General features: G+C 44.5%; 1 protein-coding gene across 2 annotated transcripts; it reads left to right on the forward strand.

The window, feature by feature from the left end:
* Positions 1 to 278: 278 nt before the first annotated feature.
* On the forward strand, positions 279 to 22,770 carry phf19 (PHD finger protein 19). 2 transcript variants are annotated; one of them, XM_049001666.1, is made up of 15 exons: positions 279 to 537; positions 2,476 to 2,679; positions 3,576 to 3,657; positions 5,865 to 5,960; positions 6,558 to 6,652; positions 6,828 to 6,976; positions 8,548 to 8,643; positions 9,150 to 9,218; positions 9,948 to 10,068; positions 10,575 to 10,642; positions 10,882 to 11,031; positions 11,772 to 11,859; positions 12,302 to 12,387; positions 15,622 to 15,717; positions 18,560 to 22,770. In XM_049001666.1, exons 2-15 carry the CDS (start codon positions 2,491 to 2,493, stop codon positions 18,891 to 18,893), a joined length of 1,719 nt encoding a protein of 572 aa, XP_048857623.1. In that variant the 5' UTR covers positions 279 to 537; positions 2,476 to 2,490; the 3' UTR covers positions 18,894 to 22,770. The 2 variants fall into 2 exon arrangements, with proteins under 2 accessions (XP_048857623.1, XP_048857624.1); XM_049001667.1 differs by lacking the exon at positions 279 to 537 and adding an exon at positions 585 to 730.
* The last annotated feature ends 242 nt before the right edge of the window (positions 22,771 to 23,012 follow it).

The following is a 23,012-nucleotide window of genomic DNA, read 5'->3' on the forward strand; positions in this document are numbered from 1 at the left end:
TCGAAACTTTGTTGCGAAATGTAAACGAACTACATTGTCTTATCAATGACTCCAGTTAATTTTCAGTTTTGAATATGAAGGACAGTTTCCTTGGTGGTGTTAATCAATATATTGGTCTTCGTTATAAAGAAATCTCTGCAAAACGGCAGAAAATATCAGTCACATATTGCACATCAATCTCAGCTTACCACCTGTAATCAGACATAATTTTATATATATATATATATATATATTAATATAATTTTTAGCTGCAGTCTCCACTGATGTATGATCGTACAGTTAGTTCGGAGAAAGTTCTGACTTCCTGGATGATGATGATGATGGTGATGATGGTGATGATGGGGCTATGTTAATTACATAAGCAAAACGTAAATGATTCGCGGGAAAAAGTAAAAAAATGGCGACTTGCACAGTCTGAAACTTTGCCTCTACACCACTAGATAGCTAGCTACGAGTACAATTAATGGGACATTATGCAACGAGATTAAAGGCGATCTTCGCGTCTCTTTTCCTCCGCACCAGAGGCTAATCGCATCGGTAAGATGAGCGACAAATACCCGGCGTGTTAAAGCTAGCCGTCCCGCTCCGGAGGGTGACTCCTCTCGGCTTGTAACTCCGGGCAGCCTTTCGCTCCTGTTGCATGCGACTGATGGACTGGATGTTTTAGCAAGACGCTTGGTTATCAGCGGGCTGCTCTTTCCAATGATCGCGCCAAGTTTAGCTCTGCTCGGTGAGTAGTCGGCTAGCAGTTTGCCGGCGTGCTAGCGGACCGCTTAGCTTAGGCGACCCGCGCACCGCCCGCAGCTGGCTACTAGTTAGCGGGCTGCTTGATCACTGAAATGCGGGCTGGCTCTCTGATTCACGCCTTTCCTCCCTTTGGAAGCGGCATTGATGCGGTAAATCACGGTTTTCCAGCCTCGTACTTTGGCGTTGGAAATGCCCGCAACCCCGGTGATGGTGGTCTGCTCTCAGCCCCCCTAATAGGCGATTCTTTTCTTAAACTTAGTCACAGGAAAAGTTTGTTAGCCCTCCGGTTATCTGGCTGCCCCGTTCTCCGCTGCCAGCCAGCACTTCTAGTGAAGAAAAACAGGGTCCCATGCAGCTGATATCATCATGCATATCTTTCCATGAAAACCTGGCTTGTAATCGGGACTAATCTTGATAATTATATATACGTCATAATGCCTTGGTTTTATGTTCACTTCGATTCAGTTTGCAGTCGCCTAATGCTGTATCGCTGCTTCAGAAATGCGCCCTTCACGACGTGCATGCATCATGATGCATGCAAGTACAGTATAAGTGTAGAATCATTTTAAGTTAAAGTGAGGTTTACAAGTAAATCTGTTTTCCTCGTGCCGGGTGTGAGTGAACCCTTCTGGTGACAGAAGGTACGGATAAGACGGGCGGAGCTCTTGAAATGCGTGCATCTTTTAGTATTTGAATGTATGAGTTGTAGCTGTCAAGTTGTATGTAATAAACACTAATAATAGGGTTTGGAGTATGAAAGATGCCTTGAAAGATGTATGAAAGTGTGCGTTCTGTTCCCTGTAGCCCCAGCGGTTAGGCTTTCTTTCCATTTGAGTAATTTATCGTTACTTTTGTAAAGCTGGCTCCTGCCTGCAGTTAAATTGTGGTCAGAGTTTAAGACGATTCTACTGGTGAATCGGTTTCTTTTTTTTAAATGAAAGAATAGAAATGTTTTGCACATCCTGCCTATAACGCGACATCTGTCTCGCTTTGCATACAATAGGTGGGAGCTTGGCTCCTGCGGTTTATTACTGTTTCTCTTAAATTAGACAAAATGTTTTTTATAAACACTTTTACAGTTTATCTTTATCATTCGATTCGTGCTAAGGAATGTCTAATTACTCAGAAATAACATGTTAAATGATTACACAAATACAAGGTTTTTTTTTTTGGTAGCACTACTTTAGCGGACACAAATAGTAAATCGGTTACTAAATACAAATCGTGAACAAATATAGTCACTGCTTAAGATGAAAGATGCATCTCGATTCATTAATGATGAACAAATATAACATCAATATTTAACTTTTGCTATTCTTCACCCGTTCCTTCAGTAGTTCACTCAGATTTACAGAATTAACAGATACAGTAACAAATATTGTAACTGCTTGAGATAAATGATGCGTCACAATTTATTAACGATGAACAAACACTTAATTTATAGTTAATTCATATACAAGTAATGGCAAAATACTGAATTATTTGTGTGTCAAGTATAGTGTTGCCATTTATTATTATTATTATTATTATTATTATTATTATTATTATTCTTTGTGAAGTGCTATGGTACTGCTCCTTGAAAAGTAAGTTATAGCTGGATTTAAAAAAAAAAAAGCTAAAAAAACGAACTGTACTTTCTGGTATGTAAATTTCATACCTTGGTGTTGGAGGAGACTGGATATGGTTAAGCTTCTTCATACTAAATCCTTCTTTTTCTTGCTACATCAGGAAGCGAAGGTGTGAATGGACATCACTATGTTGGAGTCCTACAGGGATATGTACTGCTCTGCGGGACACGAGCAGCTGCAGTCTAAGCAGTTACCCCAGAACAGGGCCAGGAACTACATGGAACTGGAGAAGAGCCTGACTGAGGGGCAGTACGTCCTGTGCCGATGGTCCGACGGCTTGTACTACCTGGGCAAGATCGTGAGAGTGAGCCATCTACGGACTCGATGTGTTGAAGTCAACGTTTGATGTTGTGCTGGAAAACTATCCCCAATTTAGTATTTTGTTACTGAAAAACTTGAGAAGTTAATTTGCTATTTCTGATGTATCGTTTGTTTGTAACAGCTGGAAAAGACATGAGATTGTAAATCATGCAAATACTATTAACTGAATTGAGGGCGGAAAAGTGGTATAAACAAACGTTTCATTTTTCACTGTAAGGTAAACACTTGTGCAAAGGAGAACTGGCTACAGTGCTTGGTTTTCTTTTATATTACAAGTGCACTTTGCAACATTTTTGAGCGTTCCTAGTGTTCCAGATGCTTAAGAACTGGGCATGTTTTTAAGCAATTTTGAACCATGAAGACCTACCAGTGCATGTAAGACAAACCTCCATACTGCCTCCTGCAGTATATTACTGGCATTGCAGTTAGCGAAGCTCACCATTAGAGGGAACCATAGGAATGGTTCTACTTTTTATCATGTTCTGTTTTACTGTAGTTTCTTTAAGGCAGTGGTTCAGCTTCAGCTTTATGGCAACTGGTTTAGCTTCAGAACCCACATTATTCCTCAGTCATGACTCCAAGTTTTTTGTTTGTATTTATTTGTTTATCCATTGTTTATTGTACCAAAATATGTGGCTGGTAGTAAAAATAAGAAAGAAAAATAAGAAATTCCAGGACGACATTCCGTAGCATTCGCAACCACAAAAGTTTGACATTACAAAATTTTTCAGAAAAATTTCAATATAACGACACAAGCCATGACCCGATGAAATGTTCCGTGGTCCCTTGTTTTAAGGTGTGTGGCACTGTTACTCTGGGTGTAAGTATTGGCTATCAGTGTATGTTGTTTCATTTCATGCTTACTTTCTTCGTCACTAGGTAAGTGCTTCCAAGCAGAGCTGTTTTGTCACCTTTGAGGACAACTCCAAATTCTGGGTTTTGTGGAAGGACATTCAGCATGGTGAGTATGCCTGACACTGTGGTGAGACCCTGTACATTCTCTCTCTCACACTTTGATCACTTTCCTTCGCTCTGAGATTTTTTTCCTTCCCAGATTTCCCTTTTGAAGCTGTATAATTCAGTTTTAGGGTTAGTTGCAGTCCACCAGTGTCCTTCCTCTTTTGTGTGACATCAGAATAGCTTAAAGGTATTTTAAGTAAATTAAGTTCTAATGATGCTTGCAGTAAGATATTGAGCACTGTGTCAACAAACATGTCACCTGTGAAATATGCAGCGTGTTGTTGAAGAATCCGGCTTTATTTGTGCAGGTTTGTGGAACAAACGGTTGCCAGATTATCTCGTCCCCACTTTGACTGTGATGTGTCAATGTAATTGCTCTCCCAGGATTCACACAACAAGGGTGTCTCAGTGGCTCATGTGTAGCAATGTCACCTCAACCTGCCAGGTCTGGCGGTGTGGATCCTGCCTGCTGTATGCGAGTGGCTTTTGTGTGACCTCCCTGTCAGCTGCATGTTTCCTCAGGGCGCTCCGGAGGCTGTTGTGTGAGCGTGTTTGTGCGCCGGCATCACATCCACAGTGTACCACTAACTTGTGCCCTTCCCACCCCCGTGACCCTGACGGATAGCTATAGGATAGATGCATTCGCACAACTCTGTGGTTAATATTATTAATATTAATATTGTGTATTTTTTTGTGGTGGCCCATCCTGAATTTTAAATTGATTAAGTTTTGCAGGGGACCTCACAATAAAATCCCCTACAATAAAATAATAATACTAAGTAAATAATAATAACTTCTTGGGGGGCCGAGGGGATTCCATGGGACTTTCATGGAAAATTCTCCCAACTAAATGAATCATGTAATATTAACACATAAAAACATTAGTCCAGATACATCTCACCAGATCACCATCCCCACCCGCTATGAATGGCTTAATCCAGTTCCCTCATTGAAGGCAAATCCCCTCCGCTTAATGATAAACATATAAAACCTTTGGGTAGGTTTGCACATTCTAAAAGTGACTTTAATTTGCTCGGTTTGTCTGGATATGTGTAATTTATTTGACAGAGTTTGTAAAATGCACTTGGGATTGAGGATTATTTTTGATATTTTTGAGAGAGGGCAAAATGATGAAGACGAATTAGTCATATTCACAGTCTCCACCACTCTGCAGCTTCGAGTTTCAGACATTAGTGGTGCTGGGTCCTTATTGGTTTTTGTCTTGGTTTTGTTTTCAGCAGTGTGCTTGTTAAGTTTGGCATTTCTGCTCTCGAGCCATGGCTGACTCCCACTTCTGGTAAACTGGTCAGTGCTTTTCCCACAGAGTGTGCCTGGGTGTCCCAGTGAGAGCACGCTTCCCGAGAAAGCCTGCTGACTTTTTTTAAGGCTGTTTAAATAAGCAGTTACCAAAAATGGATGGTTGGGAAATAGCCAGGAATAAACCTCCCAAATGCCTGATTAAGCATATGCATCAGCTGGCAGGAGTACTGAAAGTGTGCCTCTGTGTGTTATTAGAAAGGTATATGGATTGTTATAGCTGTCAGCAGCGTAGTTTGTTCCTTCCCGTGAATATTAGACATGGTTTATAGGTGGCATGAAAGACAGGCATGATTCTGCACACAATTAGGGGAGCTGGTTCACAGCAGCCTGGAAACCTAAATTAAAAATTGATGTTTGAGATTATTGCTTGGCAGGAACTGTCTGTTTTTTTTTTATTTATGAATATCATCAAGGTGGAGAAATCGTGTAATTTTTTTTCCTTCTTTACAGGGTAGAATTTAAAAATGAATTTAGAAAAGGTCAAAATGAAGAAAAAATGTTTGTTGTGATTTTTGCCTAGAGACAAATAATGTGTGGAAGTTTACTGAGGCAAAGGGGACTCTTACCTACAGGACTTGCTTCATTCATCCATGCTCTTTGATTTGTGGCGTTATGGAGGAAACAGTCCTAGAATGATGGAAGTTTAATAGTCTGGATCACTGGGTGCCTAACCAGTAATCATGACAACCGAACAAAATGTTTTAAGCATAATGTGCCCTTGTCAGAGTTAGAGGTGGGGGGTGTTTGAACTGGCCTTTACTCTTAGGAGAGTGTGGAGGCTACATCGGAATAGCAGACTAGCAGGTGGTTCAAGAGTTGGGCTTGAGGCATCTGGTGATCTTTGTGTAAATCTAACGTGAACCTTCTCCATTTCTGCGCGTTGCTCAGCTGGCGTTCCAGGGGAGGAACCCAAGTGTTACGTGTGTTCCGGGATGGTGCTAATGTCCGACAACAAGATCCTCATCTGCGGCAAGTGTGGCATAGGTAGGTTGATTTCTCAGTTTTGGCTCCAGGTTTGTGTTCAGTAGGATTGGGCAAAACGCCCAATTGCACAAGCACTCGCTCTTTATGGACCCATGGTGGTTCCTGGATGGCACCCATGACCTTATTAAAAAAACAGAATCCCTGAAGTGCGTTTTCGTGATCGTGCATCTCCATTTCATGGGGCACTGTCTACGGGAAATTGCACGCTGCGGTAACGGAGAGTCTGTTCTGTGTCGAATGCATGTGTCTTAACGCTGAAGCTGAGTTTGACAGGTGAATGCTCTGGGTTTGTTAAATGCGGATTGCCTACGAGTTTAGCTTGGGAGACGTTTAACACGTGAATGAGAAATCGGTAGGGTTAAAAAAGGTATCCTCCGATTTAGCAAATACAAAAGTTGGTACCTTTAACATACAGAAGAATAAAGTAACATTCATGTTGCTCAGTTGGATTCTCCCAGCAGACTGGAGAATAAATAAAGAAAAATGAGCCTGGCCGACATGCGTGGGTGTAATTAATTTTTATAAGGCTGAAGTGGCAGCTAGACTGGGGATGTGGGTCTGAGTGGCCACCGTTCACTCCGTCTCCGCTCCTGCCAGGATACCACCAGCAGTGCCATCTGCCGCGGGTGGAGAGCCCGCTGGATCCGTCACCTTGGTTCTGCAGGAAATGCATCTTTGCCTTGGCCGTGCGGGTGAGTGTTCATGGTCGGCACTTCTGCATAAAAATATCCTGCTCGGCACAGGAGACACTTCTGCCACAGATTCTGGCTACGTAAGGTGAATTTAATACAGTACTTAGCCATAGCTATTAGGATCACTTCTGGTAGGCATGTTATCATGAAGTGTTTATTTTTTTTTGCCCTGCAGAAAGGGGGCGCTCTGAAAAAGGGTCCCATAGCCAAAGCTCTCCAGGCGATGAAGCAGGTGTTGACCTATAACCCAGGCGAGCTAGAGTGGGACTCGCTGCACAGGACCAATCACCAGCAGTGTTACTGCTACTGTGGGGGACCTGGGGAGTAAGTGTGCTTTCTGCTGGACACCTGTCCACTCCTGGGCTCCTGCTGTGCATCTACAGACCTGCCACTTACTTCCACTTACTCTGGTGCTTTCACTGTCTCCCTGAAGCTGTATACTGTCATGTTTCAACTTGGAGACACTCCATGGATTTGCTGAAAAAAACAGCAGCACTAATAAATGCATTTTCTTTTCACTGTTTTCGTTTATCAGAAAATTAGCAAATAGAGGTGCTGGTGTTGAACATCAACATGAACATCTAAATGTACGTTCGTTCATCAACCTCTGAATTGATTTACCTTATTTATTTGCTCTCTGCATGTTGAATAATGTGCTGCTGTCTACTAATAAGGCAAGTGCAGCCTTTAGGGATACGTTATCGATCCCTGTGGGGAAATTCTCTTTGCCCCTCCCCCAACTTGCCCTCCGTAGGTGAGAGCAAGTTGGCCACAAACGGCAGCCGCCTGTTGCGGTGGTTGGGGAGCTGTCAGTTAAGGGTCTCGCCCAAGGACCCGCTGATGTGTCAAGCCCGTGTCCGAACTGACAACCTTCCGGTCACGGGCACAGAGGCTTAGCCCACTGAGACACACTCTGCCCCCATTATCTATAGTGACACACATATGTTCCATATTTATACAACTAGATACTATAGTAATTTCCAGGCTTACCTGGGACTAGGGTTGCAAAGGGGCAGTAAATTTCCAGAAACTTTCCATTCAATGGGAAGTTAAGCTGGGGAATTTTGGAAATATTCCAAGTGGGAAGTACCAGGAATATTTGCGAATTAACAGAAAGTTCCCCAAATTTTGAATCTTGAACAACAGACAGTGTTGAGTATTGATCAGTTGTACATTTTTTTTAAAGATATCTTGCTTTAAATTTTATTTTAAAAAGCTGCTCTTCATTCTGCATGTGATTTACTAAAGGGCAGCAAATTGCCCTTTTTATTTGTAAAAAAGGAAAATGTTTCGGTTAACTAAGAAAAATAAACAACAAATTAATGTTCACAGTGTAACAAATTCATGGTCGCACGGCTCTTAGTTGTAGGAAATCTGCCATCGATTGGCACTGTTCCTGCCCACTGCTCTCCCTCTGTACTGCTATGAGTGTCTTTAATCGCATAAAGACTCTCCAGCACCAGCATGCTGCAGGCAGGAACCATGACGGGGTGCTACAGACAGTATAGGGTTAGGGTTCATAGTATGCCTTCATACCCACATCCTTCAGCGCCAGTGGGATTGACAGGTTGATAGGCAGGGCTTGTGAGTGACAGTCAATGAATTTGCCCTGAAACGCTGAGGCTCCAGTGGTCATGTGCATCGCATGGCTATGGGCTCAGCAGGCCAATTAGTGCACTTAAACCCCAACTTTTGTTTGTGAGGTGTTTAGAAGTATGTGATGGAATTTGTGGAGTAATTTACATTTGTTATGACACAGCGGTCAAATATTGAAAAGGGTGTGAGTCGGATAGTTCAATGGGACATGTGACAGGCTGGGGCTTCGAACCCACAACCTTATGGGTCCCGCAGCAGGAACTCCATAGTATCTGATCCCGGCTCTGTGCTCTGCCCAGGTGGTACCTGAAGATGCTGCAGTGCTTCCGGTGTCAGCAGTGGTTTCACGAGGCCTGCATCCAGTGCCTGCAGGAGTCCATGATGTTCGGAGACAGGTATGTGAGCGGCGAGGCCCGGGCAAATGAACAGGCAACCAGAATCATTCAGCCGCCTTTGAGGGATCAAAGTCACCCGCAGCCTCAGTCATTTTTGTCCCTCTGCTATCTGTACATGTTCCATTACAGCTATTCAAACTAAACTATTGTGTATCAGAAAAAAATATCTTGCAGAGGATAAGAAAAGGCATCTTTAGTGGCTCTTCTGTGTTATCTGGATAATTTTAGTTTAGCTTTTTCCTCTGGACAGCTGAGAGGAGTTTTTTTTTTCCACAACAAGACTGAGCTTTAGGTTAAAGATCCTGTGTCTTCACTCGATGAGCGGAAGCATTAGACATGAGAGACGAAGCGTCACTTTTTGCTTAATTGCTGAGGATGCGCTTGGGGGTATTTCTGAAAGGTTTTATGTCAAGGTGGAGTTATGAAGGAGGGTCTCTGCAGTTCCTGTCTGGTTCGTACATGAGTTCATTTTCTTTTTCTTTTTTTTCCCCTCCATTTTCTTCCAGGTTTTACTTGTTCATCTGCGCTGTGTGCAATAAAGGGGTGGAGTACATCAGACGCCTGGCCCTCAGATGGTGAGCGGCCGCCTCTACGCGCCCGACATGTAACCTGCGCCCGTGACGTGACCTTTCTGTCATGTGCCTTAATGGTCGGCACCCTGATCGGGGAACAGTAGATGGTGGTTCATGGTTCATTCATATTATTTTTCTAGCGTTGTCAGAGTAACGCGGGGGAACCGCATTTAGTCTTCCTTCAGTTTGCTGCTTTCTTGCAAATCCTTTCTACCATGTGGGCCTTAATAGGAATTACTGCATTAATATCTGCTCACAGACTGTTTCCTTCAGCACTAATAACAAAATAATAAAGTGTGAAATATACGAATATTCTGGAAACACATAATTTAACAACTTATGCACATGTGACGCTTAGATGGTTTTTCGTTTTGTTTGCATAAAAATGTTACTAATCAGCCTGAAGTCTCGTGGAAGCAGTTGGACCTTTTGGGTATCAAGTCGGGTATCAAGCTAAAAATCATATTAATCAGATCTTGCTTATTATCACGGCTTTCCAACCTGTCAGAATTCAATAGAAAACATGTTTCCTCACTGCATTGGTAAGCAGGCAGTATTTTCAGGCACCGGGGTTACCTTTGGGGGAGAGTGGTGGCTTGAAGCCCCTCAAGACCCAGGAAAGGCTCCATTTAACAAACGTCCGACGTGAGGCCCCCCTGACGCTGTGGAGCTTTCCGGAAGGCCGCTTTCATTTGGCTTATTCTCTGATCGTGACACCCCTGATTTCCCCAGGGTGGACGTGGTGCACCTCGCCCTCTACAACCTGGGCGTCCAGAGTAAGAAGAAGTACTTTGAGCTGGAGGAGATCCTCAGCTTCGTCTCCACCAACTGGGAGCATTTCCAACTGGGCAAGGTTGGCGCTAATCATTGATGGATTACCGTAAAAATCTACAAATGAAAATGAAGCTCAGGAACAATTTAGGGGACCAAACCATCTTTTATGGCTTCCAACTGTTCCCTTTTCGTTGATTCTAGAATTTAAGCTTAAATTAAATTTAAATCTGACAGTGCTCTGTCTATCTTCTCCACACTGCACTGTAATATATATTCGGATCTGAGTGGGCAGTTTTTCGTATTTATAATGAAAGTCACGCAAGCTACAGCTCCTCTTCCTGTCAGTTGTGTCCCCTCTGGGGACGTCTTGATGTGGTCGGCCCTTTATGGGGCTGTACGGGCCTGTAGCTTGTCACACCAAGCGTGTCAGCAGAGTGGCCTGTTTTAATGCCCGCTGGGGCCCGACTGGAAGGCCCAGTGTAACGGAGAGCAATGCGCGTGACATGGAAACGCCGGCAGCCCTGCGTCAGCTGACAGGCCGTCTGCCTCCCTCCCTCTAAGGTTTTCTTTTGCCCCCCCCTTCAGCTTTCCAATACTCCACTGTCTGAGAGGACCCAGCACCTCCTTGATGCTCTCAACAACTATAAAAGCAAGTAAGATACATTTTGACCCCGAGGCAGTGAGATTGAAACACATCGCATTACAGTGGTGGCCCTTACGGTGCCTGTGGGGCTATTACGATAACAAGCTGCCGCACATATTCGCAGCCCCTACATATGTGTTTTGGAGTGCCTTTTTCTGCCAGAACCTTCTGGTTCGTGATGTGGGGGTCAGGATCTCCCGGTTTTCCCGTAAGTCGGTATGTGGGTTTATGCCGGCTGAAATCTCGTAGGTTTCTCTGCGGGAAGGAGATCAAAAAAAGGAAATGCATCTTCCGTCTGCGGACACGCGTTCCCCCCAACCCCCCCTCAAAGCTCTTCCCTGAGAGGGTGCCTGGCGGTGAGGCGTGGGAGGGCCGCAAGAGCAGCCGCGGCAAGAACAGGTAAGGCTGGTCTTTCGGGGGTAGGGATCAGTCACTGCCTGGTTTACCATGCTATTACCCTATTAGTGTAAGAAAACAATTATCGCTTTACAGTGTCACAGACCTAGATATTTTATAATCTTTGATCTTGTAAGAATGACATCGTTTCCACTCCAAGCTGTGTTTTCCTAAGCCAGAGCCCCATCCCAGTTGACCGTCCACATGGCTGTAAGGGGGTGACAGATTAGATTAGATTAGATTAATTTTATTGGTCCCATAGGGAAATTGTGCAATATTGTGCATATGGCCGCCAGTCCATAAAGCATAGACAAGCATACTGTAGTGCCGACGTTGTCACAGGAACGCCAGGCTGCTCACTGATCTCTCGTCATTGCCTCGGCTTCCCAGAAGCCTGAGCACCACCCTGAGAAACCCGCATGGGTGTCGGCCGTCGCTTTTTTGCCATTTATCTGGCCATCACCCAAACGTGACGATGGTTATTGAGCGTACCGGGTGACCCCCAGCAGGGGGCGCTGTTGAGCATAACACATGGACGCCTCAGGAGTCGAACCGACGGGGCGTATGGGATTTTCTGGCGTATCTGGTGGCAGAGCTTGTTAAACCGGGTGCACGGAAACGGAGGGGGCGAGCGGGGGAAGCGCGAGGCTTCGTTGGAGGTCAGAGGGCGGGGGGTTGGCAGTGATGGGGTGACACCCCGGTCAAAGCGTGCTCAGGCTGTCTGTCTCCTCCCTGCGGGGCAGCACGGTGCCGCGAGAGTTCTTGCCTCAGAAGAGGAGGAGGAAGAAGAAGAAGAGATCCAAGTGGCTGCTGGAGGATGCCATCCCCAATGTGAGCCGCCTCTCGCTGTGCTGTCTGCCTGCTGGGCCTCCTTCTCTCCCCTCCTCCCTCTCTGCTTCCCATGGCGTGATGTGTCTGGTATACCTGCAAGCATGACTGCCTGCCTGCGCCTCTCCTTAGAGCGCCCTCTGCCTGTTGTCCCTGCCAATGACACCGGTGCTTTCAGTCCACAGACGGGTCATGTTTTGCTATCTTGGCAACATCGTGACCCACCAGCTTCTATTTGTATTTGATTTCGTTTTATTTTATTTATAGTGTGTAAGCAGCCCTCCAGCATGCCCTCTCATCTACGGGTCTGTCCGATTTTGAGTGCCATCAGAACCCAGTCGGGCTGAGCGGCGTCTGTCTAAGCCTAGTGGCACATCTGGAGGTAGCTTTTTCCCTGAGCACTTTCAAGCGCGATGTCCGTCTGTCTGTCCCCCTGTCCGTAAAGAATGATCTGACGTCTTCCTGGAGCTCCAACCATCACATGGCCAGCATCTTCGACTTCACGTTGGACGAGCTGCAGAGCCTAAAGAGGTAACATTTCTGCTTAATTCGCAGTGTCTCCTGGTTTGATGAAAAGTGGATTGCCAACGGATTGCAAGTCCCAGAGGAGCTGTAACAGAGGCAGCGATTATAGATGTTTAGACTTATTTAACATACAGGCAATACAATGTACAGTCGATCCTCCTTTATCGCGGTTAATCGGTTCCAGACTCTACCGCGATAAGTGAATTTTCAGTAGGATTCTTTATTTATAAATTGAATATTTTCGTAGTTAGAGCATAGAAAACCTGTTCATGACCTTCGACATACAGTTTTTAACACTATTAGACATGAAATAACACCCTTTAGTCACCATTACTGTTATGATTGCTGGACACGGAAGCAGGAACGGCGAGACGAGGAATCAGGATCGAAGGGTTTATTTGGAATCACTCCAAATGCAGGATACAGGAAAATGTAACATCGAAACGTTAATGACAGACCTGGGGTTACAGACTCTGACGTGGACTTAAATACACCGGAGGAATCAAACTGACAGAAAACAGCTGGTAACGATTGGAGCTGCACACGTGGTTAATAAGGGGGCGTGATTAATAAGGGGGCGTGGCTCACAAGGGGATCATACAGGCAGGTCATGACAATTACATCGTATTACCCAATATATTAGACAAAATAAGACATATTAGACGTTAAAAATTTCATATTATTATTGTACATTTAATTACAAAGAGCAAAGCTGCTTCTGATACTTAATGATGTATCATTTTCACTGTCTCAAACTTTTTAATGAATATTCAAAGGACCGTGATAGAGTGAAGCCGCGAAAGTCGAAGCGCGAAGTGGCGAGGGACGGCTGCACTTCTTTTGTGTTTTAAACTTTCAGGTCACGAAGTTTCATATCTATGCATCTTTTTTGCAGCAGTTCTTCTATATGCATGTGTAATGTCAAAACGAAAGTGAAGGAGATTTTAAGAAAAATCTAATATTTTAATACTGCATTTTTTTTGTATGGGTCTGGTTTAAATTCTGTGTTCTTTTTTTCTTTTGCTGGGATACTGATGTATCAGATGGTTGCCATTCTTACAGTCATCCATCCATCCATCCATCCATCTAATCATGTAACCATCCTACTCAGGATCGCTAGTGTGACCTAGAGCCGGTCCCAGGCGCAAGGCCTTGCTACGCCTTGGGTGTGCAGCCAGTCCATCGACCGCTCCTACATTCCCTTTTAATTAGTGGAGCAGTTGTCGGTTTTTAGACGGTGTGAAGGCACAGCAGGTGCATTAGAATAAAGCTGCAAAGGCCATGAATGCATAGTGCTTCGTGTCAGGCAACATCTGCCAAGCTGTGAATGGTAGACAAAAAGTCAATACTCATCTGAAATCCCGTCCTGCATTGACATCTACCCTAACCCTCTGCATACTCTGCCAGCCAGTAAACTGCCTGAAAAATAAACTCTTCCCAGGCAGCTGAAATGGCCTTCAGACCTGTTTCATGCAGTTCTTTGCCAGGAGTATTACTTACGCAGCCTAGGCTGGCACTGAAACTTTGCAGGCTTTCATTTTGTTTTGTTTCCATGACAGTGTAAACAAAGTGTACAAACAAATAGCTCAAAAAAAATCTGGATGTATCAAAGTAACCAAGTAATGGTTAATGAACAGGTGAGCCAGAACTGGCTCACGTGACTGAAATCCACAGGCGTGGGTCCTCTGGGTCACTGGGGCCACTCGGCCGTTCTAAAGCCATTATTCACCCCTTCTTAGGCTCCCCAGCCTGCTGCTAGCACCTCATCATTTATTTATAGAGTTGTTATTGGCCTTTGTCGCAGCCACTTTAAAGACTATACTCTCCCTGGCTTGAGGGGGGGCCGTCGGGTTGGTGGGTTGGTGGGGGGGGGTGGCTGATCGCCATTGCCATAAATATTTCAAAAGGGCAGAGGTGCAACATCGAGAGTCGTATGACGGACCCCCTTGACTCTCAGATGGGGGGGGGGGTAGGTGGATAAATAAACAAAGCTCTTGACAGTGGAGATGCATCATTTTTGATTCTTGTTTGTTTGGCTTGATTAGTTTTCTGATTTTCTGTGAGCAGGGGGAAAAAACAGCAGGCCTTTCATTGTGGGAATTCCTGAACGGCTGCGAAGGGAAAGAGTGGCGTAATTAAATAAATAGGTTTCTACTGTGCTTGTTTTGGCATTAACTGGCATCCTGCCCAGGGTTTACCCCAGCCTTGTGCCCTGTGCTGCCTGGGATAGGCTCCAGGCCCCTCCAACCTGACCAGGATGAGTGGTTACAGGATGGATGGATGGATGGTTTTTTTGTTGAACGTTAATTAATTTGCAAGTCTCTCACCTGTTGCTGTCGGCCACTTTGTAGGTACTGGGGATGGGTGCCGGGTAACCGGCCATGCCAACCTTCGGTGCCATACGCTTCAGTAACACCAGCACAAACATTAGCGGAGCCTGTTGATCACTGGAAAGCCACTTCCTTGCTTTTATTAAATCAGACGCCATCCCTCGTGCCGTCACCTTGATTTGTGTTTCTATTTTTTTATTTCCTCGAAAAAGACCATAAAATCGTATTCCGTCGAAACAGTTTTTCAGCAGAGTGCTAATTGAACTAGTTTAATTGTATCTCAAGGTAAAGGTTACCGGCGCTCAGACGCTTCGCTCCGAATAATTAACAGGGGCTGCGTTTTGGCTTCGGGAACAATTAAAAAGCGTGAGGAATGAGATCGAGAATGAGCTGTGGAGGCGTGGGGGGGGCTTGTGATGCCCGAGAAAGAGATGGGAAATGAGCAGGAACTGCACCCTCACCCCACCCTGCCAACCTCACTGAGGGCATCTCCTCCTCCAGCTGCCAGCCAGGGCTAACCCCTAACCAACAAGATGGCCGGTCAGTGAAGGAACGGTTACTTGGGGGCACCAGGTTTGGATGAATCTTTGTGTCTGTCTCCCAAGCCTTTGGCATATTTCCTCCAAACTCACACTCTTCGAAGTCCGTTCGCATCAGCGACCTCGGCGGAGCGGCAAATAGCGGGATAGAGATGAGCGGCGGTCGTGCTCCGCTGTTGTCTCTCTGTGTTCGGTCACGGCTCAGGTGTAAGCCAGCGGAACATGGGCACGGCAGCTTCGTGACCTGGGATGGCGAGCTGGGTTTGGAGTCGCTCTGACGAGGGATTCAAACACGAGCCTGAATGAATTCGGGATTTAACCTGCCATGTATGATGTGTATTTTTCCTTCTCCACTGTTTTTATCTCTCCAGCACTAGCTCCGGCCGGACTTTCAGTTTGGACCTGGACTCCACAGACGCAGCAAGCACTTCCGGGTCGGCCACCACAAGTGTGTCCTATGACTTCCGGTACGGACTGTCCCAATGTCTTGGCGCCCGGTTTGGACCATTTGAAGTCACTGAAATATTAGCGGACTAGTGACTGGGCAGTCTCTTGAGCAATGTTGGGCATTTCAGATCCAGAAGCTATAAATCCAGACCAAGATTTTGTTTCTGCCAATCAGTTGAGTACTCTCTGACTGTGACTATTTATACTCAACAGGTTGGTAGAAACAAAATCTTGGTCTGGATTTGTAACTTCTGGACCTGAAATGCCGAACGCTGCTGTTAAGAAGCTGCGTTGTTGATGAGACGAGCGGCTCACTTGGGGGCAGGCATTTCAACGGACACCTCAATTGAGGACCCTAGAGAAGTCCCCCAGCCGCCCACATGTCCTGCTGCTTGGGGTTGTATTCCGCCTGACCAGTAACCTGGGAGATGGGAGACCTGTTGGCATTAGCCAACAGGAGGTGATGATCCCTGACTGCCTCTTTCAGACAGTGCCTCTGCTCAGGGGCACAAAGGCAGTGGAAATGGTTTAACACAGATGAATGAGGGACTCTTCCATAAATGGCAAGTAGAGGGAGATACCAGAGGTTATGGATTCGTTACATTTTTCGACTCGGAGCTTATATGCGCAGGATTTTGCTGTGTTACGTATAACACCCGGCTTTTCATTGGTTATGATATCGGACATGCAGACAGCATTTTGTATGTTTGGATCCCACAGCGAATACTGCATTTGTAAGACTGATGGATGAGTCAGTTTCCTAATGCTTGTTAGCAGTAGAGATATTTTTAGCATGATCAGCGTATTCTTCAGGATTAAAACTGTGGTTTGAATATGGTTCCTGTCACTTAAATATTTAGGAAAGGTACAACATAGGGAATATAAAAATTCTAGTAAATAATTTACATAATTATCTTTACTATCTTCCAGTTACTAGTATTGACTAAATTACAAAGTATATACACACTTTCTGTGTACATACATTAACACAACTTGTTACAATTCCAACCCTACTGTAATTATCAAGTATAAAAATACTGTTAGAATGCTATTCTTCTCTATCAACCTTTGAACCTCCTTTCCAGTTTGGGGTTGGTCAGGCACTATTCCGGGACACAAAGCAGGGAGGGAAGTCCATTGCCGGCCATGTGAGCGCACTGTGGGCAGGTCAGACTCCGGGTAACCTGACTGCATCACTGTGAACTGCAGGAGGAAGCTTGAGGATAGAATTCGACCCCGAGTCTTGCAGGGGAGGGGCTGCTGAGCCACGAACAGCCCATTGTACTTACTAACGTGCTGCATAATTGTTAGCGTTAGGGTATGTCAGGCATGCAAAGGAAATGAAATGGCGCATTTAGCAGTGTGGCCAAGTTAAACATTACTGACGGGTTGAGCTTCAGTTTTAACTGGCATTACCTCCACGGCGCTCCTGGTTCCTTAACGATATGCCCGTACACGGCAACGGAGTAGAATCATAAGCACTGTTGCCGGCCTTTGATACGCTGACAAATAACCTGGTAATAAAAACCTTTTCGTATCGCTGGTGCCAGCTGGACTCCCGCCCATAAACCGATTGACCTCTTTATTCCGGGGTGGAAAATGAGATGAGGTATAAAATCCGGACATGACAGAGAGGAGTGAGAGGAAGAGGTTAAGGTCAGGGGCGCACTGAGCATGTGCAGATTCCAAGCTGGACGCCAGCTTCCTGTAAACCATTCACGCTTTTTTTAGCCATTCATGCCGGAACATGCAGGAATCCAGAAAAGCTCTTCATTTTCCCCAGTAATGAGGACCCCATCTTGGGGGGTGGCGGGCCTTTCCGCGGCGTGCCTGCGTTTCCCCGCCCTGCACGACCTCGCAGCCTCTCTTCGCAGCCTCCTGTGGGAATTTAAAGGGCAAGCGCGCAAGTTGGGGCACCCAGCCCCCGTTCACCTCTCCCCTCTCAGGGTTTATTTTAGATCTGCGCTCTCATTATCCTGCCGGGCTCTGGAGAGGCGGTGTACGGGGGGGAGTGGATGCCGAGATTCCAGCCGAGGACGGCCCGGTCCCATGGCAACTGAGGGAGCATCCCTGCTGTGCAACACTGCTAAGGAGCAGATCAAACGGGCCACTTAAAGTAGCCCCCCCTCCCCATTTGCTTTTATGTTCCAGTATTATGACAGAAGTGTCTCTGCCTGGGGGCTCTGATAAGCTCCCAAATTAGCACTCCCAACACGGGGGTATTCAGTGCTTGTTTTAGATGAAAGCCCCCATGGCGCCCCCTGCTGGGGGGGTACGAGATGGAAATTCTTGAAAGGCAAGACAGTGTTTCAAATGAGAGGCCTGAAGTTTATCACGTCATTTTTCCAGGTTTTGTATTTTCATGAAATGAATGCCTTACGGGCTGGCAGAATCCAGAACAGATGCGGCTACAATCAGTTCCTCATTCCTGCCATTAGAAAGCAATCTGATTTTGTGTGTGTGTGTGTGTGTGTGTGTGTGTGTGTGTGTGTGTGTGTGTGTGTGCGCGCGCGAATGCAGGTGGACCCCTTTTTATCGGTACGGCAGCACAAAATGCTGCAACTTTAATTTTCTCATAATTTCCATGCTTCAATTGTTCTTGGAATCTCCATGCCAAGGTTTCGAGATCCGTCACTCCCTGAGTTTACTTATTGCAGAAACCCAAGGGGTATTGATTAGTGCCCCACGTGGTGACACTGTGTGGCTGTCTGTGTGTGTGACCTTGGACACGTGCTGTGCAGAGCTCCCATTCTGAACTGCACACTTCAGCCAGCATGATAAAAATAAAGAATGGACTGTAATTTGAGTGGCAGCTGGCGTGTGATCTGAGGGTCTAACAGGCTCCTCCCTCCCCATTAACAGGAAGAACGTGGGCAGCAGGAAGAGGAAGCTACGTACCTCTAGCTATGCCATGCTCGCCACCAGGAAGGCGGCGGCCGAGAGCGAGCTGGGCCAGGGCGCATTGGAGTCCGAGGACGCCCCCGAGGCGCTCGACGGCGCCATTGACAGCCACACCTTTGACAGCATCAGCGAGGATGACTCCTCCCTATCCCACCTCAAGTCTTCCATTACCAGCTATTTCGGGGCGGCCGGGCGGCTCACCTGCGGCGAGAGGTACCAGGTGCTGGCTCGCCGAATCACCCCCGAGGGTAAGGTGCAGTACCTCGTGGAGTGGGAGGGCACCACACCCTACTGACCCAGCTGGAGAAACAGCTGCCATACAGTTTAAAAATCCCATGGGCTCCGGTAATAAATTGACTGCCTTTTCTACACCTTTTTTTTTTTTTTTCGCTTTTTTCTTTCGTCTTTTAAAACTTCACCACTTCTGAGCCTTAGGTCTCTGGGCACGTTCTGTAATGTATTCACAGAAAGCATCGCACAGCCCCTCCTCTTCATATCCTGTTAGAGGAACACGTCAGAGGTGTTGGCGAGGGTATGTGATGCGCTGCTGCCCCCTAGTGGGCATAATAAGCACCCGTACCGTGCCTGTTTTTTTTGCTAATGGTTGATCATGTGACTGCTTTTGCTTATCTTGAAAGCCATTGAGAAATGGTGTCATGAAACAACAATGCAATTTATAAATGGTGGATTTAAACTGAGCCTTTTGAAATGATGTTCCTAAAGGGTGGGGCCATCTCTACACATTTTTCTCCCTGAAAAGACCCACACCAGAACAGTCATATTGCTCCACCCCCCCCAGAGAATCGCCATTATGGTAATATCATTGAAACAGAAAACTATTTGGAAATTCAAAAGCAGGAACCATCTGCGGTTCTTGAACTAATACAGAAAGAGAAAGCTGCCATATGAAGTGACAGAATTGTCAGGATTATTGGGATGCTGGAGAAACGCGTGCACTTTGAATGGGGAACTTCAGCAGCAGTGCATGGAGCTTGTGGCAGTGATGCTTGGATCATGTACTTCTTCTCTGTGGTGACCCTCGGCTCCACTTCGGAGTGTGGGATGCAGGAGTGAGACGCCCGATTTCGCTGTGGGTCAGTGACGTCAGTCTCGCTCACTCCTCCTGTAAGGTGGCAGCTTCCCATAGCGAAGGAAACCAACCTTAGGGCTTCCTCTTTAATCTACTTCCCACACTGCAGCCTTGTTATGTTTGAGGTAACCATGGTGAAGTCGTGTGTTTATGATGCTGCATGTCTTTCTGGGGCATTTCAGCAACTTTTTTTTTTTTTTTTTCTTTCGGCACCATTGGGCATCGTTTGATGCAGCGCAAACGTAAGACGTCCTGTTATTCGTGTTTAATGGAAGCCTTTCACACGTCTTTCTCCATGTTTGCTGTTACTCTCTCAGCGGCTGGCTAGTGTACGGTAATCCCCAGATTTACGCTTCTCTCGGTTCCCTCAACTTCTCATGAATCTACCAGCACTCCATGTTTTATTTCAGTTGCGGTTTGATCAGGACCCCTGTCCGAAAGGAGCCTCTGTCCTGGCACCCTGAGTCTTTTGGGTGTATGAATTTTGATGTGGCAATTTCAGGAAGTGAAAAAAGCAGGAAGACCAAAGGAATGTGGATTTTGTGTGGAGAAGCCTTGGTTTAGTATTTCCATTGTTGTTGTTTTATTTTATTTTGGCTGGGCCACCTACACATGATGTCATGTCCTTAAAGGACACAGTGACTTGTCTGAAAGACTAATGTGGAGTCTTTTGCTGTATAAATAAAGATCTCCTCACCGAAATACGAGTAGTAATTGACTTCAAGGTAGGGCAATACATTGTTTTTGTAATTTAGTGTCATCTATTATAGAGTATAAATAACAATAGCTTATTTAGTGCTATATCTTATTTGAAATCCTTCGAATGATTGATGTACCAGTCAGGAAAATCTGTTAATACTTTCCCTTGTTCATTTCCAAAGCAATTTCTACTTTCCCTTTTTTTGTTTTCTTTTCATCTTTTCAAGGTTTTTTTTTTATTTTTATACAAATAGCCCTCTGTTTTTTTTTTTGGTTAAAGATTTCACACAGGGCTACCAGGAAAAAAAAGTTCTTCCCATAGCTTCGTGCCGCACATTTCTGCTCGTTTTAGACACCTTTGTGTGAAGGCGCTGTCCCCTCACACCACACACCTGTTTCTTCCAGCATTTGTGTGTCGTGACTTGCTATTCTGATTGGATTGCAGTGTGTACATGAATTTATAAAAAGCTACACTATGACACTCATCACTGCTATGAGTCAAATCCCATCGTTTGCTTTGTTGCACTATTTAAGACACTCGGCTTCATCTATGCAATCTGATTTAAAGGTACTTGTAAGACCAAAGCAGTTTTTAAACACATTTCAGAAATTATTACAAAAATCGTTGTTTCCCCCCGGCCTTGACATTAGTTATTGTTTAATGTATGCAGTTTGTCCCATCTATTACCTTTTAAGCACTTACTTTGCTGAAAATTACAGTATGACTGTAAGTTTAAAGTAAAACAAAATCTAAATATTTATGTCTATTCTGATCTGTTTTTAAAACCTCATGCTTTTTGTCTATTCATTTCAGTATTAGATTTTTTTTTAAATCCAAATATTTTGTTTCCATATAAGCCCTGATTATTATTTTAAAAGGCATAAAAAGCATGTGGTTTATGCTTGATGTATGTGGTATTTAAATTGAAGACAACGAGAGGATGTTAAACAGTATAAACTGTCTAACAGTTTTTTTAACAAACATGTAACAAACTAAGCTTGTATATAAAGACCTTGTGTTTCTTAACATTTCCTGCTTTGCTTGTTAGAACAAGTTTGAACCATATCTCCTATTACCCATTTAAAGCATTTTTAAAGCCAGGCTGTATTTTATGGTGGTAATGTGACTGTATGTACCTTCATTGTAAAAATTAAAAGCACAGTAAATTCACCATGTTAGCATACACGTTTTGCAGTTTTAAATCTCAATTTTGCAAATATTATTTTCTTGTTCTTTATGAATACGTGTAAATGAAAATCTGGTTTTATTTACAACCACTCCATTAGTATTCATATTTTGACATTAAAATACTACATGTCAGCATGTTTTTGAATGTTACTTTTGGCCCATTATGTTTAATGTGTCTTAGATGCATGAAATACATTCGTGGACAATTGTCTGTGGTGTCAAAGGTGAACCAAAAGAAAATGTTGTGTGGCCCAATAGCCAGCAGAGGGTGGCAAAGAGCACATTGAGAGAGTGACGTCAAATTGGGCAATAAACTGATTGTCAGAAGGTGCACCGGGGTGCCTTGAGAAGGTCTCTCTTTTTTTTTTTTTTCTGTCGAAAGCTACCTGGTGAAAACTTACAATGCCAAATGATCCCTTCTCCAAATCGTGATATTCAAGGTTACTCAAAACCTAGCTACAGTTAATAAGCTTTAAATATACGTTTTCAGCCACGTACATTAGGACGCTACCACATCAATATTCTGTTACGCCTTTCTCTCCTGCCTGATTTGCCTATAATACTCACTGAACCAATTCCGCCTGTGTATTACATTATCTTGTTGCAAGACACAAATTTGTGTTACCCCTCGTGATTCCGTACTGACCCTGAGCAGTTCTAACAAGTTAAAGTAATTGGATGTTTGGAAGATGCACCTTTTTTAGGAAGGGTTAGCTGAATTTTTGTTAGAGAAGTCCAGTGTATTTATGTAAACAAATCACGCAGGAAAAACTCCTAGCAATAATCAAGCTGATGTTCATCTCTTCTGAATGCCACATAAAATGTGCTTAATGTTTTTGTTGTGTTTTTTTTTTCCTTACAGAAAGAAATAAATGACCATAGATGACACATAGTTTTGAGTTGTACTTGCATAGTTCAGTTAGGCCGCAAATAAAATACAGCATTTGAAATCTTTGACTGCTCTGGTCCTTTCATCATAGTGGTTATGAGCAGCTATAAGCTGCACAACACTACTGCACTAACATGTTTTATTGTAACCTTATGGACTTCCTGGCTAGGAGTATATGCCCTCTCCATATGCCTCCAAGGATGAAAGCCAGCACATGAACCTGTGGTGATTTTTCAGTCCTGAAAGTACATGTTCTGATTTATGTCCAATTGAATGAACAATTCAATAAAAATGATTACATGTGACTTTGTAATTTAGTCAAGTTTATTCATATAGCAAATTTTCCTGTACAAAGGTTACTTAAAGTGCTTTACACAAAGGAGATGAGAAATATTGTGTGATTTGAGAAATTTATTACAGCTTTAAACATTTTTTTTGAATAGTTTTTCATACAAAAAATTAGAAAATGCAATCGTTAAAAAAAACGGTGTCACAACTGTAAATGGCAGCATCAAAAGGAAATGAGTTGCTACTTGGTGTTCAGAAA

Source organism: Brienomyrus brachyistius, chromosome 2 (genome assembly GCF_023856365.1).
Source record: "Brienomyrus brachyistius isolate T26 chromosome 2, BBRACH_0.4, whole genome shotgun sequence".
NCBI classification, from domain to species: domain Eukaryota; kingdom Metazoa; phylum Chordata; class Actinopteri; order Osteoglossiformes; family Mormyridae; genus Brienomyrus; species Brienomyrus brachyistius.

Excerpts from the sequence above, each read along its gene's own strand:
- phf19 (XM_049001666.1), top strand. The coding sequence starts at position 2,491 with ATGGACATCACTATGTTGGAGTCCTACAGGGATATGTACTGCTCTGCG. Across the intron at positions 8,644-9,149 it reads TCCATGATGTTCGGAGACAG|GTTTTACTTGTTCATCTGCG; the intron begins GTATGTGAGCGG and ends ATTTTCTTCCAG. Across the intron at positions 9,219-9,947 it reads AGACGCCTGGCCCTCAGATG|GGTGGACGTGGTGCACCTCG; the intron begins GTGAGCGGCCGC and ends TGATTTCCCCAG.